The sequence below is a fragment of the Hypanus sabinus genome, chromosome 12 (genome assembly GCF_030144855.1).
Source record: "Hypanus sabinus isolate sHypSab1 chromosome 12, sHypSab1.hap1, whole genome shotgun sequence".
Taxonomy (NCBI): domain Eukaryota; kingdom Metazoa; phylum Chordata; class Chondrichthyes; order Myliobatiformes; family Dasyatidae; genus Hypanus; species Hypanus sabinus.
The window spans coordinates 20,489,592-20,509,989 of record NC_082717.1 but is presented as its reverse complement, the minus strand read 5'-3'; the positions used below and the strand labels follow the sequence as shown (position 1 = coordinate 20,509,989).

The window sequence follows — 20,398 nt, the reverse complement described above, 5'->3', positions numbered from 1 at the left end:
GAGTGGTGACTGCGGAGACTTCTCTCTGCTATCTACGAAGTAGTATTTTGAACAATGGGAGGAAAGAGAAACAAAACACAGACACACAGAGTCTCTCCCCCTCCCCCTCCCTCTCCCCCTCCCCCTCCCTCTCCCCCTCCCTCTCCCCCTCCCTCTCCCCCTCCCTCTCCCCCTCCCTCTCCCTCTCCCCCTCCCCCTCCCCCTCCCCCTCCCCCTCCCCCTCCCCCTCCCCCTCCCCCTCCCCCTCCCCCTCCCCCTCCCCCTCCCCCTCCCCCTCCCCCTCCCCCTCCCCCTCCCCCTCCCCCTCCCCCTCCCTCTCCCTCTCCCTCTCCCTCTCCCTCTCCCCCTCCCCCTCCCCCTCCCCCTCTCCCATCCTTCCTTCGATATTGCTAATGTGGGAAAAGTATTCTGACTAGAATTCTTATATTTTACATACCTTTATCAGGTCATCCTCTGCCTCCTTTGCTCCAAGAAAAACAAGATTGGCCTGCCCAACTTCTCCCCAACTTCTCCCCACAAATAAATATTCTTTACTCTACAATGGTCTTGTTTGTTTTTGTTGTTTTAGGTTCTTGCTAGTTACATAAATCCTGGAGGCAGCAGTTTATCTGGAGATCTAAGCCCTGGTGAAAGTCGAGGACAGAATAATAATGCTCTTCCCTCAGTACTTGTGGAGCTGCTCAGCCAATCCTGTCTTATTCCTGCCATGTCATCCTATCTGAGGAATGACTCGGGTATGTACCGGTAACTGTGCTGTTTCATTTTTAGCAATGAAAGTGCTTTTTGTGTCATTAGTTTGAGATATTGTTGCTTTATGTTATTGTCACTGGACTAACATCTAGAGTACTAGACCATTGTTCTAGAGATCCAGCTTTAAACCCTACAAAGGCAACTGTGGAATTTAATTTAAATGATTACAGTAGAGAAGGTCATCAGATATTGGTAACCACAAAATTCCCAGCACCTTTGCAGAACTACTACTTTACTGTTGCATTTCCTATAAAAGACGAGAAGTCAAACTGCCACTTAATACAACTCTGGTTGGGCCACATTTAGATTAGTATGTGAAGCTCTACCCATTGATCTACAGGTAGGATGTGGAGGCTTTGGAGAAGATGCAGAAGAGTTTCACCAGGATGTTGCCTGGATTTGATTATTAACTATAAGGAGAGGCTGGATAGTTTTCTCTGTAGCATCAGACACTTTTCTAAGGGTTGAAATGTCAAATTCTACAAGGCATAGGTTTACAGTCAGAAGGAGAAAATTTAAATCAGATTTGCATGACAACATTTCTTACGGAGAGAATGGTAGGTGCTTGAAATATGCTATCAGGTGAGGTGATGGACACAGATAAGATAACATTTAAAAGTCAGGGTATGGTTGGGAGGTGTAAACCATGACAGGCATTGTGAGCTGCAGAGCCTGTTCCTGTGCTGTAATGTTCATGATCCTAAGGTAATCTGTTGTCTTTATGCAATCTGGCTTGTATGTGTCTTCAAACACCAGTATGGTTGACTTTTAAGTGCTGAGTTCTGAAGCAAATGGGGATGGACAACAAATGTTGGTAATGCCAGTGAACAAATAGACTTTTAAAAATGAAGCTTTGAATATGAAGGATTCAAATTTTACACCTTTTTTTATATTGGCTGAATTATGATTGGTTTCTTCAGAGTGGTAGTGGTTAACAAGAAAATGCAAAGCACAAAGTAGAACTGTAGAATTTTAATTTGATTTAATTGTCATTACATTGATTCATTTTGCTGAGAAAACATTTTGTCATGGAATAATGCTGTCTGAACCTAGCATTTAACATGATGTGGGCAAGGCTATAATGCAGTTTATTGTGCACAGATCTTGCAGTCCAATTTAGGTGGATAAATTGAAACAGACTAAATAAATAGTAAACCATGTTCTGTGTCACAAATTGTAGTTCTTTTTACCAACTCTAGATTGTAGAATTTATAATTCCATTGTAGAATGTAAGTAGAAGCTTGCAATTTCACAGGTAAGTGACAGCACCATGGTGGGTGAGGAGGTGTTGCAGACCTGTCAGGTCATCACATTGAATAAAATCAGTTATTTATTGTGATCTTTCTTTTTGCACTCTGCTTGCATGTTCTCTAGTTTTGTGGTAAACTGATTTAATAATATATAAACATTCTGGAAAGCAAAATGCTGTAAACTCAAATTAGACAGCAGTGTTAAAACAAGAAGAAATTCAACTAATGTTTCAAAGCCATTATATTTTTCAGTTGACAGCACTTTGCAAAATGGTGTTTTTAACCTACAGGCAAAAAATAAGTATTTTAAAATTTTCTGTCAAAACATTAAGCAATTATAAAAGATGGTGTTGGAGTGCCAGAGACATAGCAAGATTTTTTGTCCCTGACAGACTATTCGAAAACCTAAATATATCCTAAATAAGAGAGTCTCACTATATCTTATTTCAGTTATATCCTACTTAATAACATTTTGCAGGAATTGTTGTAGTTTGGTTTTAATGGTGTTTCTATAGTTAACATTATAAATTGATGAATATTGCATAGGAAAGGACATGTATGCACATTTTGAATAATTTGGCATAAATGTTCTTGGTTAGGAATTTAATTCCTTCCGAATTTTGCAATAGTACATAACCATTTTAGAACTGCATTATGATTTAGATTTTGTTTGAGATTAGATTAACTTCAGAAATTATAATTCATCCAGATAAGTAAGAAAATCTTTTTATTATGTTACGTATCCCGTAACTGGATAACTTACCAGCAAAGATAGAGAGGTCTGTTGAAGTCTGATGTCACTATTTTCAAACGTTTTTATTTATAAAGGGGCAAAAAAGTAAGGTTAATGCAAACATTCAGATAATGCACATCACCAATACGCAATCTAAAGCCCGGATATAGTCATAATCATCATTAATCTCGGCTGTTGTCTAGGGGATAATATTTTTTGTCCATTGGAAATCTAAAGAGTCATTCAGAAGTCTTACGAGGAATTGCTGGGTTTCACGTGTCTTAGAGGGATCGGTGAGAACGAAAAGAAGACTTGCCCGTATCTTTTTGACCACTCCGTTAAGATCAGGGGAGCGTTGGTTTCCCCGTTGTTAGTTCGAAGTCCTTCTCGGTAGTATCAGCCACCCGCTCCCCAGGCAAAGGAGTTAGGAGCACACGCGGCGTTGAGTGGCTTCCAGCTCTCCCGGGAGCGTTGAACGAGCAAGTTCCTCTGGTGCATCGCTCGGGAACTGCCTCCTGCAGTCCGCTTTTATCTTTACTTGCAGAGTTGTAGCTGTCCATCAAAGTAGGGGGATGCAATCTCCACCCCCACATGGCCCGAGGGTGTTCAGGTTCATGGTAGTTGTCACGTAGCCGGGACTTGCATGTGACACAGGTGCCTCTAAGAACAAATGGTCAAAACCGTTGCATTGTCTCTCACTTCCGAGTCCCAAATTAATAGCGATCTTGCGATTCTCTGGAAGGAGGGGGCTGCTCCCGCTCCTTCGGCCCCTCAGAGCTGTGGTACCTTCATAACAATTATAACTCATTTCATTTTGAATCGATGCAAACATGGTGAAATAGAGCATGGAAGTGGAGTAGGCCATGCTGAATTTGGGTGTTTCTGTGGATTACAGACATTAACTAATAAAGTAGCTTGTCCAATTTTATATGCCATTGAAAAAAGAAGTATTTTCAATTAGCATTATATACAACAAATAAACCGAAGTTCAATATATTTTGCTGCAAATTTGGAAGATACCCAGTACTAAGATCAAATAATATCTTTGTCACTAGCTTATGACCCTGGGAAAAGTATCCAGCTGTCCACTCTATGTAGGCTGCTTATCATCTTGTACATCTCAATCAAGTCACCTCTCATCCCCCCTTCACTCCAAAGAGAAAAGTCTTAGCTCACTCAGCCTATCTTCCTAAGATATTCTCTTGAATCCTGGCAGCATCTTGCTAAATCTCATCTGTACCTCATCTGGAGATTTCACCATCCTTCCTAAAATGAGGCAACCAGGACTGAACACAATACTCCAAATATGATTCTGTCTACTGTTTTAAATTAATTTTACATTTTAATTTACTGTTAAATTATAATTGAGGTCAGCTAATCAATGCAGGGAGAGGTAAAATATAAAACTTGGCTTATTCTTCATTAAAAGCTTTTTCTAGCACTTAATAAAACTTTAAAATGGGCAGCTGCAAATGTGAATAGAATCATGTACTATAGGCAGGTGTAGTAAAATTCTAAATTTTTAATATATAATTTTTGTAGTTTAGTGATATTACGAGGATAGGTTGAGTGAGCTAGGGCTTTTCTCTGGAGTGAAGGAGGATGTGAGGTATTTTTTTTAATAACTGAGCTGCCTGGAATAATTTGATAAGGAACAAGAAAGTGGAATTTTGTGACAGACATTACAGCAGTTCTATCTTGTAGATAGTTGCCAAAGATATTTTGATCTTTTCTCAATCAGATTTTAGATCAAAGAACTGATTATAGGGTAACACAACATCGAGCAGACTTAATATACTTAATTAGAAAGTCATTTGGTGTCCACAAGGATTAAATCATTTTGTGTATCGGTTTCTGTAAAAGTTTTATTTTTGTTCAGACTTGTTCAGTATGCCATTTCAGTTTCTTAATACTACATGATAGCATTTGGTGCTTCCTCTTTATGCAGTGTATGTTCAAGCCTCTGGTTTTATTATTCCCTTCCATTGTATTTTGGCATATCTGGTACTGTTGTCACCTCTACACATGTATAACTAGTACAGTTATTGCTAATATACTGGAAAAGTAAAAGTCTTATTAATTAAAACAGGAAGGCAGAGGGAGTGGCATTACTCTGTTGGTATAAAACAAAATCAAATCATTATAAAGAGGAGATATAGGGTTGGAAGATGTTGAATCGTTGCGGATAGAGCTAAGGAACTGCAAGGGTTAAAAGACCCTGATGGGAGTGGTATTCAGACCCCCAAACAGTAAGAATGTGGTCTACAAATTACAATGGGTGATAGAAAATGCATGTCAAACGATCAATGTTACAATAGTTGTGGGGGTTTTCAATATGCAGGTTGTTTGGGGAAAATCAGGTTGCTGCTGCATTCCAAAAAGGATTTTCTGGAGTGCTTATGAGATGGGTTTTTAGAACAGCTTATGGTTGAGTCCACTAGAGGATTGGCTATTCTGGATTGGGTGTTATGCAATGAACCAGAATTGATTAGAGAGCTAAGATAAAAGAACCCTTGGGGGCAAGTGATCATATGATCAAATTCACTCTGAATTTGAAAAGGAGATGCCGAAGTCGTATCAGTACTGTAGTGGAGTAAAGGAAATTGTAGAGGCATGAGAGAGGAGTTGGCCAGACTTGATTGGAAAAGAACACTGGGAAGGATAAGTCGCTTGGACTAGGTGGTGTACATCCTAGGTTTTTGGGGGGGAAAATGGAGTATATTTGGATGAGGCTGGACTGACCTTGCAGCACTTTAAAAGCCAAGAACCAAATCTGGTGATTAGGAATACCACAAGTACCAGGGATCCCCACTCACATTGCTCTCCACTCTGATGTGGAGATATGTGGCACTTTATTTGCTGGATACCGTTCCAGCCCTTTAAGCCAAGCTGCCCAGCAACCCCTGATTTACCCCTATCCTAATTGTGGGACAATGTATAGACCAATTAGCTATCTTTGGGTCAGTGGAGGAAACCAGAGCACCCAGTGGAAACCTACACAGTCACAAGGAGAACATACAAGCTTCTTACGGACAGCGATGGGAATTGAGCCCATGTCGTTGGCACTGTAAAGTGTTGTGCTGATCATTACACTACTGTGCCGCCACTTCTTTATGCGGCTGAATCTATAAACTCTAGAACACCCTATCCCACAGCAGTGTGGAAGTACCTTCACTAGCAGTATTGCTGCTGCTTAAGAAATTAGCTTACCATCACTATTGTGTTAGTAAATGGTGACTTTTCCAGTAATACCCATGTCTGAAAAGTAAGATTGCATATTCTTTCACAACACAGTCTCCCTCCAGCCACAATCTCCTCTTCTGTCACCACTGTATCAGTAAATGCAGTGTTTTTTCCTATCTTGTTGCTACTATCTTTGGTTGCTGCAGTCTATTCCTTGCTGTTACCACCCTAATATCCCTAACTCTTCTCTGCTTTTGTTTTCATTTTGTTACAATCTGATATAATTACTCGCCATCAGTTTTATCCTGGATTTTGGATTTTCATTCCTGGCCTCTCCAATTTCAGAATCTTGTTATACATTAAATAGCCTTTCAAATTTAAATTCAGTCTACTTGTGAATGTTGTGTTCTTTCTGTACTTTTAATATCATACATATCCTCTTCTGAAAGGGCAGTTTGCTTCTTAAGCACCTTAGTCTTTTGAGGTTTAGAGATTCACTGAGGTAGCTCATGCCCAAGGTTGTGCTTTGCATGCAAGATTTCTCAACATCTGTGTGTACAGCAAGTTATTTGCAACACTGGTTTACACTGGGCTTGCATTTACTCGGTCTTTAAAACAGTTTCATCAGTTATCTTTGCCAAGTTAAGAGTTGGAGTTTCTCACTGTGGATTTTTGTAAAGTTCCTTGTCAACCAATAGATAAGAAGTTATTTTAAAGAATCTGTCCCTTGATTTTTACTTTTAAAATTGCTCATTGTAATGAGAGTTCCTCATTTGTTTTGGGTTTTACAGATTGTTTTATACAGTCACTTTTGTATCTTAATTTGTTCTTCAGTGCAGCCTGAAAACCTGTAGTAGAATATCGAATTTAGATACAATTACAGATTTAATCAAGTCATTGTTGATATGCTGAAAGTACTACAAGATTCATTTTGAAGCATTAGCAGAGTGTCCATTGGTTATTGTAATTGATGGTTATTGTAAGCAGCTTTGCTACATCAATTTCGAAAGAACCATGTGTGAAATACAACTAGTATTTTAACAATGTTTAAACATAAAAAAAAAGTACATGCTGAAAAACAGAAAATGCTAGAAGTAATCAACACATCAGGACCTGTCTGTGTAGGAAGAGGAACAAATTTAATGTTTCAGTTGTAGCTTGTCCTGCTGAGTATTTCCAACATTTTTTTAAACAATACTTATTTAGGCCAATTTGCCATGAAGGTGGAAAAACATGAAGGTATTAAATAATCAGAATTGTTTGAAAGTTGTACATTATTTAAATGAGTCACTAAAATAACATGCACATGGCCTCTTATTTTGCAGAGTCCATTTGGTTTGTCCTGGTTGCTAATCAGGATTGTATTTGATGAATTTGATCTGCAGTTTAAATAACCTTGGATAAAATGGATATGTTTGATTATTGTTTTCTATTTTTCAAAGAACTTTTTGGCCAGTATTTTTTTTAAAATAACATGCATAAAATGTTGGAGGAACTCAGCAGGTCAGGCAGGATCTGGGGAGGGGAATAAACAGTTGACGTGTTGGTCCAAGACTCTTCATCAGGACTGGAAATGAAGTAGGAAGAAGGTGGGAGAGGAGTAGACAGAATCTGATAGAGGATAGTGGACCATGGAAGAAAGGAAGGAGGAGGGGCATCAGAAAAAGGTGAGAAAAAGGGGTAAGAGGGAAGCCAGAATGGAAAATAGAAAATGAGAGAAGAGGGAGGGAGCGAAATCAATGTCCACGCTATCAACTTAGACTTCCAAGAGGAAATATGAGGTGTTGCTCCTCCAACCTGAGAATGTCCTCATCATGGCAGTGTCTTGTTTCAGAATATTTACATGACAATGTTGGAAACAGTCGCCAGAAATAACCCGTTCACCTTAAAGCCTACTCCAGTATTCATGAAGATAATAAATGATCTTCTGTCCTAGTGTTATCTTCGTGCTTTATGTTGCCTTAACATCCACAAATCCCCACTTTGAATGAAGTCTGGCCAAACTTTCACAATCCTCCTTGGTTGAATTATCATTTACCACCTCTGCTAAAGAAATTTCTCCTTGCCTCTCCTAAATTGCCTATCCTTTATTGCCAGATGATTCCTTATTTGACACTCATCTGCTAAAAGAAATCCATGCTGCATCCATTCTCTGTCTTTACGAACTTTGTAAATTCAATGGGAGTTCCCTTCAATACACTGCATCCATTGGCTTTTTATTTGTTCAACCAAGGACACAATGCAAACATACGTCCTTAAAGAACTCCAGTAAATTAGTCAAGCATGATTTCTCCTCTCATCTTTGTGCTAAATCTGTTCAAACTTATGATTTGCAAGATTTTCTGCCATGATGTCCTTCACTGATTGTCTTCCCTCCTACTAATGTTAATCTACCAGGTCAGTGATTCTCTGTTTTCTCTCTCCCTTGCTTCTTCCACCCTACAACCCACAGTCACTTCCAAAATTTACAGAACCTTGAAAAATGATAAGAAAAATGTTCTCAGTCATTACCTTTCAAAATATTAAGATGCAGAACATAGGGATCCTTAGTTTTCCAGTTTTCTTTTCAAACTAAAACTTATTTCCTTCAGTTCCTTCTTGTTAAACACTTGCTTCTCTGGTTAATCTGACAGCCTTTTTCATGAGAATGGAATGTCTCGCCAGGCACTTTAGATTGTAGGTATACATGGCGAAGGAATCTTCAGCATGCTTTTCCTACTCATCAACAACCTGATGAATAGTTGCAGATCATGTTATTCACAGCTTAAATACTCAAAGACCCTTTAATGATGCGCTGAAGGATTACATGGCATTGACATTGAGTTGAGATTTTTTTTAAGTGTTCACTAATGACCAATTCATGCTGAAAGATCACCTGATGGTTTAGGATGGAATGTCTAGGTAATTAATCTCAAAACATTCTTGTTAATTTGTACAGCTGAATTTGGCACAGGCCTTGGTTAACATGTAATTATGAATTCCTTTGCTGGTGGTAGTGATCATTTTCCACCAGGGAAGGCTCACCAATGTTGGGCTTTCGTAATTCCAGATTTGTCGCACTTCAGATCTTTTCACAACTGCTGCTGAAGTTGGCATTGTCTATTGCTAAGGCACAGATATACCACTATAACGCCAGGACATCGTATTGCCAGGCTTCTGAACATTTTGCTCTTTTGAGCGTAATTGATAAATAATGCTTAATAATTACTTAGTATTCTCATTGGAAAAATTTTATTTCTCTTGTAAAACCTTTGCAACATTATAAATTCCAATAGTTTTTGACTACAAGGTTTTGGCTTGAGTTTATAACAATAGTTTTGGAATTTAGATTTTGTTAACATAACTGGTGTTCATTAGACTAACCTTGAAGCCACACAGAATCTTGAAAAATAAGGAGGTTCAATGTTAAACTTGTCCAACGAATGCATTGGAGCAATCATCAAAGTCAATTGAATATTTAATTGAACAGCCAGAAGAAGATAGCAGCCATTGGATGCAGGGAAATTGAACAGGGATTCAAATTTGGCTTGTCCACAGAAGGCAGAGGGTGGTACTAGATATATTCTGCCTGGAGATTGGTGATCAGTGGTGTTCCACAGGGATCTATTCTGAGGCCCCTGCTTTTTACAATTTTCAGAAGTGATTTGGCAAGGAAACGGAAAGATGGGTAGCAAGTTTGAGGATCACAGAAGAGTTAGTGGTGTTGTGGATCATGTTGAAATTTGTTCTGGTTTACAACAGAACATTGATAAAGTTGGAGAGATGGGCTGAGAAGTGGCAGCTGGAGTTCACAGAAGACTGAAGTATGCACTTTAGCAGGTCAAAATTGAAGGCAGAGCACAGGGTAAATGGCAGGATTGTTAGCAGTGTGGAAACAGATCTTGTGGTCCTCATCCATAGATCCCTAAAAGTTACTGAGCAAGCTGGTTAAGGAGGTTTATTGTGCATTGACCATCATTATTCTGGAGACTTGAGTTCAAGATCTGTGTGGTAATGTCACAGCTCTATAAAACTCTGATTATTCCACACTTTGAGTATTGTGTTCTGTTCTGGTTACCTCGTTATAGGAGCGATATGGAAGCTTTAGAGAGGATGCAGAATTTACCAGGATGCAGGATTCTTGAATCACCAAGAGTTATTAAATCAGTTGGAACTGAAATAGGTTTTTTCTAATTAAATGGGATAAAATTAGCAGTCTCACATTCCTCATAACTTTTATGCGTCCTTTTATCCTGTTCTACCTCATTGCAAAGGGGTGGTATTATTTTGCAACAAAGCCATTGGGATTTTCCTGAGAATTTTTTGTTTTGCTTGTGGGTGGAAAGAAATTAAAACTGAATTTTGAAAGGTTTCATAATCTTCTTTTCCCTCTGCAGTATTGCTGCTGACACTAGAATTTAGTTATCTGTCGATCACTTTTATTATAACCGATTTTCTCTTCAGTGTAACAACGCTGCTGTTTTTCATAAGTCTTTGCTTGTTTTCACTTGGTTCTGATGCCCAGTAGGTTTTCCACACTTGTATAAAATGTTAAGTTGTCCACAAGTGCATTCCTCCCTGTAAAACTGGCTTAAGCAGCAGCTAATTAGAGCCTTCATGCTGTGCTAAGGATTTGTGCTTTTAAGTATGCTTCGCCTTGGCTGATAAAATATTTATGTACTTAATTCAGTTATAGTGGACCCTGCAGGGACTAGCAATAAAGTTCATTTTGCAAAGAATATTCAAAATCTTGTTTGTAAATGGCCAATCACCATTTTCATGAACGTTGTTTTTGTGGTACTTTCTTGTTCAAATAGAGATGTAATGTTATTCATATTTGAATTCATATGGGAATATTTAAGAATTTATTATACAGAAGGTTAGCTTACTGAATTCCATTTGATGGGTATATTCCATCAGCACTTCTTCTGCTCTAACTTCAGTGCGCAGGCATAAAACCAGAAATTATGGTACTGCAAAACAGCACTCTTATGAGAAGATACGAGGTTAATGTTTCTGCTGTTTGTACTGCTTCAACATTGCATTAAGGAAAATCCTGAGGAATTGATGTCTTTTTATTTGGTAGACCTGACTAATTTATATATGTCCAGCAATTTGTTTGAAATTTCAAGAATTTTTTTTAATACAAATGCTTTCATGTGTCATATTTGTTGCATAACCAGCACTGAATGTCAAATGTCAGCACTTGCACAAAAAAATAAAAGATAAAACTGAATTAGAAAATGCTGGAAATAACCTGCAGCACCTGTGGAGAGAAATGAGTCAGTGTTTGTTTAATAACCTTTCATTGTGATTAGTGATGAAGAATTTGTAAAATCTTCAAGTTGAAAAGATAAGATGGCCCCCTTCTTCACAAATGTTGTTCCACTTGTTGATATTTCCAGCATCTCAAATCTTTCTTTTTTATTAAGATGAAGGGGGTGGGGGCTGGTGACGGTGGTGAAAAGCTTGTGAAGCATGACACTATTGAGAAAATAGATCAATAGACCAAGAATTTCAAATTTTTCCAATGCAAGTGAAATATTCTTCGGACATTTGCAACAGGAAGGTACTGAATGTACTCCAGTCAGGAAGCACCCACAGAGGAAAAACTGAAAATGCAGGTAATAGCATTTACAGTCAACTAGACCTGAAAACTAACTTTTAGGAAATCTTGCATAAAGACTCCCAAGTCCCTTTGCACCTCTGATTTTTGAATTTTCGTTCTGTTTAGAAAATAGTATACGCCTTTATTCTTTCTACTAAAATACATGACCGTACACTTCCCTACACTATATTCCATCTGCCACTTTGCCCATTCTCTTGATAAGTCCTTCTGCAGACTCTCTGCTTTCTCGACACTACTTGCCCTTTCACCTACGGTATCTTTATATTGTCGGCAAACTTGGCCACGTAGTCAGCAATTCCGTCATTTAATTGCTGTCAAGTTACCAAAGCCGTAAAGTCTGGAGTTCCTTCCTTAAATCTCCTTTTCCATATTCTACCTTTAAGGCAATTGTTAAAACCTTCATCATTAACAAAGTTTTCAGCCATCTATCCAAACATCTCCATAGCTGTTTTTTTTTGTTTTAAAATTCCATGCTGTTGTATCAAATTACGTTGTACAAGGTGAGCTAAATTGGCTACCCTCCAGTTTAATCCTGATATTTTCTGCTAAGATCTCAATAGTCAATATCAATTTCTTTGTCTTGTTGCTTTGGAACGGTTGGACATTATTGCTTTGCTGAAGTTTCCAAGACTTTTTTAACGTTGCTTCCTATTGTTTCACCACTATTCAAAGAGTAAGTGTATTTTTCCTTGTAGTTAGTATTTTCCTCTTGCTCTTTGCCCAGTCCTCCAACTCTGAGCATTTTCTAATCTACCTCCTCTTCTGATTCTGCAGTCCCTCTTGGATTATCATGAGGGTAAATCTTTTGAGTCAATTAATGTCGTAACTTAGAAGATGTAATATTCCAACCTCAAGCATTGAGGTATCCCACTCATTCTTCAAACATCCTATTCCCTACTGAGAAATACCCCTTAATGGTTTCTTTTGAAACTGCAGAAATTATCTCATTTGCAGAGAATGTCTCATTCACAGAGATTTTGAGATTTTTCCTTAATTTATGATCACAGACACACTGAACATTTATATTTGTTTTATTGAGGTATAATCTCCAAATATGTGCCTTTTAAAACTTGATCGTTTAACTTATTAACATTTTTGAAGTTATTGGCTAATTTAGCCGCCTGAGTTTTATCAAATTGTCCCAAGTGACAAATTACAGCCATCAGTTTATCAAAATATAGAAGACATGTTCCAAGCAGTAGATTGTGCAAGATTAATGGGGAAAAGTTATTGTAGATACCGATATTAGGGCAAAAATTACAAACATTTTACATAATTTGAAAACAAATGTTTGGAACAACTTTCATATCATTTAATCATTTTACTTTTCTTTTGCTCTAAATCTTTGCAGGCGAGAAAGGTGATAATCCAAATATTGCAGATAAATTGTGGAAAAAGCTTGTACAATTGTCTCTGTGATGTATGTGTATTTTTCAAAGTTCCAGCTGCATTCATTTTTAAATATTATAGTAAAATCATTTGTAATTCACTGATATTAGGCATCAGTCCCTTTCTGGCAGTTTGATTGTCTTTCACCCACTCAGTATAATGCCCATCTGTTCTGTTAGTTTGCAATAAAATTCCAGTGATATGACTGAAGATAGTTGTTTCACATTCTTAATGTGAGTTATTTAATCAGTTGCTTAATTATTGATGTTTTTGCAAGGTTCGGGTAATGCATCTTTGAGTGTTCCTTTCATTGCTTCATCTTATACGTTTGAGAAGGAAAATGAATCAGCCATGATCAAATGGCAGGGCAGACTTGATGGGCCAAATGGCCTAACTCCGCTTCTGTGTCTTTTGGTCTTATGATACGAATGCATTCTGAAGAACTTTTGGGGCTAGTTTGTTGCTTTTCATCAGCTTCTGAGCGTTCAGAATGTAGTATAGATGTACACAAAGATGATCACTAGAAGATTCAGAATTGTTCCTATGATTCCCAGCAGAGCAAGAATAGACTCCTCAATGTCTTCTTTCTCTCCTTGGAGACTTAATTTCTCTGCTTCAGTGATGGCAGAGATGCCCATCTTTCTACTGGACAATTTCACTAGTCCAATAACTGTATGCTCAGGTAACTATATTAAAGTGTCTTTTTTATTGTAGCCAATAACAAATGCTTTGTGATATCGTTTTCAGAGATCCTTTTTATCTACCACTTTCAGTTTTCTCTGTCAGTTCTATATAGTCCTTTTCAAAATAACAACTGCAGAATTCTGCACATTTCCTACTACACTGTTGTTTGTCTTGTTGCTCAAAGATGTTATCAGATATATCCAGTTCAGATGTAAAACTATTTTGGTATTTACATTTCTTATTTTTCTTGTCAAATTTTAAGCCAGTAATATTCCAGTAGAAAACATGTTATTTGTTTGCTTTTGAAAAGCCGTGTGATCTTAATATTGCCAGTAAAAGATTTTGTGGTCCTCCAGAAAGATATTCAAAACCATTCATTGCTCACTCAAATAATCTTTCCGCAGTCTTGTCAGTTTTTGCTCAATTTGTTACATCTGTAGTTTTCATCTTGAGTGATTTGGTTCATTGAAATCCCATCAGTAAAAGAAGTAGCTTTGCAGTAAAACCTTTATAATAGTGATAACAACATTGTCTTTAGATTTAACACATTTTTTAACAAAAGCAGCTATAAACTGTTTATATTATAAATGTAAAAGAACCAGTCTGAGTTAGAAAAGGAAGACCTTACCGCATGCTTCCTAAGGGATGAAAATGCATCAGCGTGCTCAAGTCCCCCTCAGATTCGTTGCAGCTCTGTTTGAGTACCCAGTGTTTGAAAATAAAAAATGATTTGCCGGTTGTAAAAAATTGCTTACAAGGTTTCAGAAGCAGGCAAATGTATTAGAAATCCCCTTCAGAGTCCGTGATCTGGAAGAGATGATGACTTGTCGAATCAATTCTCATGCATTTTTTCCAGTTCTTTAAAAAGCTTAAGATTTCTATTTAAACCATTATCCAACTGTAATGGTAACTTCAGTGGCAGAAAACTGGGGCAGCTGCAGTTGGTGGGGAAAGTGCTGAGAGAACCCTCCACATTTTCATTAGTGCACTGAAGACTTTCTTCCAAATGAGCATTCTAAAAATGTCTCTGAAGAGCGATGTGAGTTTCATGCTGTGTTTTCAAATGCAGCAAACTCTAGATTCATTTGCAGCCGAGCTGTAGAGCCTTCGCTTGGAAGGAAACATTTGCTTTATTCTAAGGTGCTCACCTGAACATGCTTTGAACAAAGATATGCATTTATAAAAATCATAAAATGCTGCATAACTGTAAATTACGTTTGAAGATTATAATGGGTGGCTTTGTTCCTTACATTGCTGCAGTCGTATGGTGATTAAGTATACGTATGTCATACACACATGGCACTGAATGAATAAGGCAGGAGCTACAAACCACCCATGCAAACTCAGTGCAGCATAACAGTAAAAGTCCTGCTGTCATGCAAAGTGCCTTTTAGCAAAAGGAAGGAATGATATTGTTTAACACGATAAATATTTGGAAAATATTTACCTTTCATTTGCTCATTAGCTGTTTTCAAGCCTTATGGATAACCTGTTTTTTTTTCTTCATCCTTTGCTTTATAATTATTAATTTATTAAAATGTTGTGACAGACGTTTTATTTGGTGGGTTGATATAGCAAGTTTCTCATCTGCTTGACAATGACCACATATGGAGGTATACTCATTTTAACCCTCCTTGGTGTTTTATTTGTCATTTTAAAGAGTGTTTTGGATTGAGAAAGGCAGCAAAAATAAATTGCATTTTTATTAGTAATTTTTGATATTTCTGATGTTTACAGTTTTGATAGAAGGAAAATTATTTCAGAAACTAGGTTTACATTAATAATGACGCGGGGTGTGGAGGGGGAGCTAGTCTTTGCTTTGTTGTCACGATGATGTAACAATCTGTAGGAAAGTGTTTGTTTAATGATATCCAGTATGGTTGAGAATGCTGTGGATATAGCAGTTACATCTTTCAGTGGAATGATGTACTACCAAAAGTGTTCATTTTATTAATAAATACACTGGCTCTATGAAATCTTCCAAAATTAGATGAGTGTTTTGGTGTGATGCTGCAGGAGAACAGGCTCCTTTCAGGCATTGTATAACATCCTATTGTTGAAAACAAGCTATGCAATCAGCATTTTTGGAACTACTGAATCCAGCTTCTCTTCCACCCCCCCCCCCCCCCCCCGCACCACACCCCCAGCAAGCTTTCAAAATGTTAAATATTTGCATTCTTGTCATTTTAGACCATAAGACATAGGAGCAAAGTTAGGCCATTCAGCCCAACGAGTTGCTCCACCATTCCATCATGGCTGATTCAAAATCTCTTTCAAATCCAGTTTTGCCAGAGGAAATATTTTTCTCTGCAACATTGTAAAGCAGACTAATAGTGCTGAGCACTTGCATTACCAGAGGTCAGTTTAAAGCTCTGAGGAAAGTGTTCTCAGAGATGTTAGCTTTTTTGCAAATTAATGTTATCAACAGCTAAAATAAGCTGACCTAATAGCTCCCCGTCGAAGACACAATATTGGTTACTTAATATTTGAGAGGATGAGTAGCTGAAATTTTTTTTATTCATTCACTCCTGATAACAGCTTTACATTTGAAGAAGTATCTCAGACCGAAACATTTCATCATGGCTTGGCTTTGTGAACGAAGATTTAGGAAGGGAGCTGCCCACGTCTACTGCAGGCTCGCTGGTGGCTGCTGAGGCCAATATGGGACAGGCAGACCCAGCTTCAGCAGCTCAAGGGAAAGTCAGGGAGGGTGGTCGTACATGTGGGCGTATCCTTCAGCCTGCGCAATGATTTTTTTGGCGGATTGCTGTGTGCGCGGTACTGGCCCCACCCTCTACACCCGGGGTTCATCTGCCATAGCCTAGCAAGCTGGGACGGTGACAGCGAACTCCTTTACCTGCCCAGGTTTGGAGTCAGAGTTGTCCTTCCCTTAGGCTGCCTGCCAATCAAGGCTAACGAGCCCAGGCTACCCATCCAGTTATACCGCCGGACACTTGGTCGCGTCACTCGAAGCAAGCTCGGTGGAAATGGGGGGCACCAATGAGAAGGTGTTGCTAGGGGTGCAGTAGTGTAGGAGAGACCATTTGCAGTGGCCACCTGCTTAGCAAGCCGGACAGTGACCACGCGGTGATCACTACACCGGGAAAGAAGAGGCGATGTATTGCATGTGCACTTTCCCTGAGACCTCACCCGCCCCTCACTAAAATATTTACTGTTTCTTCATTTCCGTGGATGCTGCCCAACCTGCTGCGTTCCTTCGGCATTTTGTGTGTGTTAGATTTTCAAAGCCCAGGCATGTGCCAGAAAATTACTATCTTAAAAAGTTTAAAATAGTAGCAGCTATTCACAAGAATTCTTTTGTTCACTAATTATGCTGGGAAGTAATTTAAAATAACATCAGTAGACTGGAGATTCAGTATAATAATTCTAAGTAGTACACCTTTTAGCTGGATCTGCATAAATCTTCAACTTCTGAGTATCCTGCAAGATGACATCTGCTGATTCATTCTTCTCGAATGCACTAATTGTTAAATGCTTTGCCTTAATCAAATAATTGGGTCCCATTGGAAATCTTTTATTTCATATAAGCCTAATTACCTTGTTTTAAATTATTACCCCATGTGTTGTCTTAGGCAGTTGTGCAATTTCAGCTGCAGCTTTTTATATCTTTTAGTTGAATCAGAAATTTGTTCCCATGAGCTTTTGGGGAATATTGAATTGGTTATTTTAGTTCCCAATGGTTTTGGGTTAGCAAGCATTTTATGGGAGTAGATCCCCAGGAGGCTCGTGAGAGAACGCATGTGTAGGTCCCGTCGAGCTAGATTTTTCTGCCCCCCTCCTCTTCCCCCCCCCCCCCCCCCCCCCGGTTCATGGCTGTAAACTGAGAATCAGGTTTAATATCACTGGCATATGTCGTGAAATTTGTTGTCTTTGCAGCAGCATACAGTGCAATATGTAATAGGAAGAAGAAGAAAGGCCTTAACTCCGAGTAGAGTCATCGTGACAGTGTTTATTTTAGCAGGCTTTCTTGTTTTTACGAGGCCGAGTTGCTAGCTCAACGCTCAACCCAGTATGGATGGAAAGCACGCAAGGGAGCCGGCTGGATTCAAACTCTTGGAGCTTTCACTCCGAAGTCTGGCGCTGATGCCACTACGCCACCAGCCGGCCAATATGTAATGGGGGGGGAACAGTAATGAGGTAGTGTTCATAGTTTCAATGTCCATTCAGAAATTGGATGGCAGAGGGGAAGAAGCTGTTCCTGAATGGTTGTGTGTATGCCTTCAGGCTTCTGTATCTCCTTCCTGATGGTAGTAATGAGAGCAGGGCAAGGTCCTGGTTGATGGAGATCTTTAATGATGTATGCTGCCTTTTTGAGAAATTGCTCCTTGAAGATGTTCTGGATACTAGAGAAGCTAGTGTGCATGATGGAACTGTATAAGTTTACAAGTCTCTGCAGCTTACTTCAATCCTGTGCAGTAGTTGCCCCACCACCCCCCTACACCATGCAACCAGTTAGAATGCTCTCCACAATACATCTGTAGAAATTTGCGAGAGTCTTTGGTAATGAGCTCCAAATGAAATGTAGCCATTCCATCTACCTGGCCTTTTACCTTTAATTTCCCTCCTATGCAAAGTTCAGTCCAACTGTTTCTTAAATATATTTAATGAGGTAATCTCTACTATTTCTCTGGACAGATAATTCCATGGATTCACTATTTGCTGTGAAAAGCAGTTTGTCCTTACCTGTCCCAAATCTATTCACCTGAGTCTTGAGGCTATGCCCCCTCGTTCTAGTTGCAATTACGAATGAAAATAACTTGCCTCCATCTTATATATTCCTTTCATATAACTGCATATTATACTCGTCTATGCAATGTGTTGGTAATGATAACACAGTGGGAATGTACAGTAAAATAAAGATAAACGGAGCCAAAATGATGACAGGTAGGATGGCTGTCATCCTACCTGTTTAGTCTGTTAAAAAGGCCACACAATTAATTACATTGTCTTTTTCTAATCTGGAGGTACTGTATTTGATGTTCACAATGTTGTCTCCTCTCCAGTGGAGAAATCAAACAAAGATGGGGATGACTGCTTTGCAGACTACTTGTTGTGATGATGAACTACTTGCAGTACTGTTTAAAAAGAGAATAGGTTGATGGGCTGAATGTCCTCCTTTTGAGTTGTAGCAATTCTGTGGGTAGCATATGAAGTGGAGGGGTGAGGTAATCAAATGGAAAATATAGAAAAGTAGAATAGTATTAATTACTGACTGGTTGAAAAGTGTTGGTACACAAGATGACACAATTGTCCTTGTGCACATATCACAAGTAGGACAATAACCATTGGTAGTAAGTACTGGCTTTTCCTGTGACACACAAAGAAGGATTTTCTCAATATATATCATTGAGCAAGTGTGCTATGAATTGGGAGCAAGAGTATCTTGAGAGATCAGAATTATTGCCTTTGAGGTTTTGGCTTAAACATCTGCAGACATGTGATGAAGCTATTCCCATTGATAGATAGATAGATTATTCATCCCCAAGGGGAAATTCAACATTTTTCCAGTGTCCCATACACTTACTGTAGCAAAACTAATTACATACAGTATTTAACTCAGTATAAATATGATATGCATCTAAAATCACCCTCCCAAAAAGCGTTAATAAATAGCTTTTAAAAAGTTCTTAAATAGTTTACTAAAGTGCATTGAGTGGTAACTTAAGCTCAGTCCTAACCCCGGCACTTTAACATGTCTTGCCCCTGGTGGTTGCATTGTAGAGCCGAATGGCGTTGGGGAGTAATGATCTCTTCATCCTGTCTGAGGAGCATTGCATTGACAGCAACCTGCCGCTTAAGCTGCTTCTCTGTCTCTGGATGGTGCTGTGCAGAGGATGTTCAGGGTTTTCCATGATTGACCATGTGTTGCGAAGTAAGGAGTTGTTAGGGTTTTTAAACATAATGATGGCAAAGGAAGAGAAATTATATTTCCAAGTTGGAATTTAGAGTAGAAATCATACTGCCTGCCCCATAACCAGAATAAACAGAATTTATCCTCAGCTAAATACTGGAACGATCAAGGTTTGTCCAAATCCTAGCTACCCACTCTATCCCTCTTCCTAACCTCAGTCTGAAATTAAACTAGACTCTGTAGTTTTGTTGTTGTATTGTCCCCAAGATATGATTCCTTCACACATCACAAAGCCACACATCTCAACCCTTGTAAGATCATCTGACTATCCTTGCCTCAGCTCTTTTCTTATCTTTAGACTTGAACATTATTTTGTTCCCTCTTGTTATAAGACGATGTTATTCACAAATATGTTTCGAACACAGCATATATTGCCACAGTAGTTAGACCAGCTGATTGGAGTGTGACCAGTGGTGTTCTGCAGAAATCTGTTCCAGGTCCTCTGCTTTTTGTGATTTTTTTTGTGGCAGATGGAGTTCAAGACTATAAGGTATATAGGAGCAGAATTAGGCCACTTGGCCCATTGAGTGCTCTGCCATTCCCTCATGGCTGATTTATCGTCCCTCTCAACCCCATTCTCCTGCCTACTCCCCATAACCTTTGCCCTGAATAATCAAGAATCTATCAACCTCTGCTTTAAATATACTCAGTGACTTGGCCTCTACAGCCATCCGTAGCGATGAATTCCACAAATTTATCACCTTATGGCAAAAGAAATTCCTTCTCATCTCTGTTCTAAATAGACATCCTCTATTCTGAGGCTGTGTTCTCTGGTCCTACACTCCCCCACGATAGGAGACATTCTCTCGATATCCACTCTGCTTTGGGTAACAAGTTCATCATCCAAATCATTAACATGAAAAGACGTG

At 38.7% G+C, this 20,398-nt stretch overlaps 1 protein-coding gene across 8 annotated transcripts in view; it reads left to right on the top strand.

Annotated features, from left to right (window-relative positions):
* birc6 (baculoviral IAP repeat containing 6) overlaps positions 1-20,398 on the top strand; it is a 253,706-nt gene that overhangs the window by 198,079 nt on the left and 35,229 nt on the right. For all 8 annotated transcript variants that reach the window (XM_059985630.1, XM_059985634.1, XM_059985633.1 and 5 more), the window contains one exon: positions 569-734. In XM_059985630.1, coding sequence (XP_059841613.1) covers positions 569-734 — 166 coding nt within the window. The remainder of the gene's footprint in view (positions 1-568; positions 735-20,398) is intronic.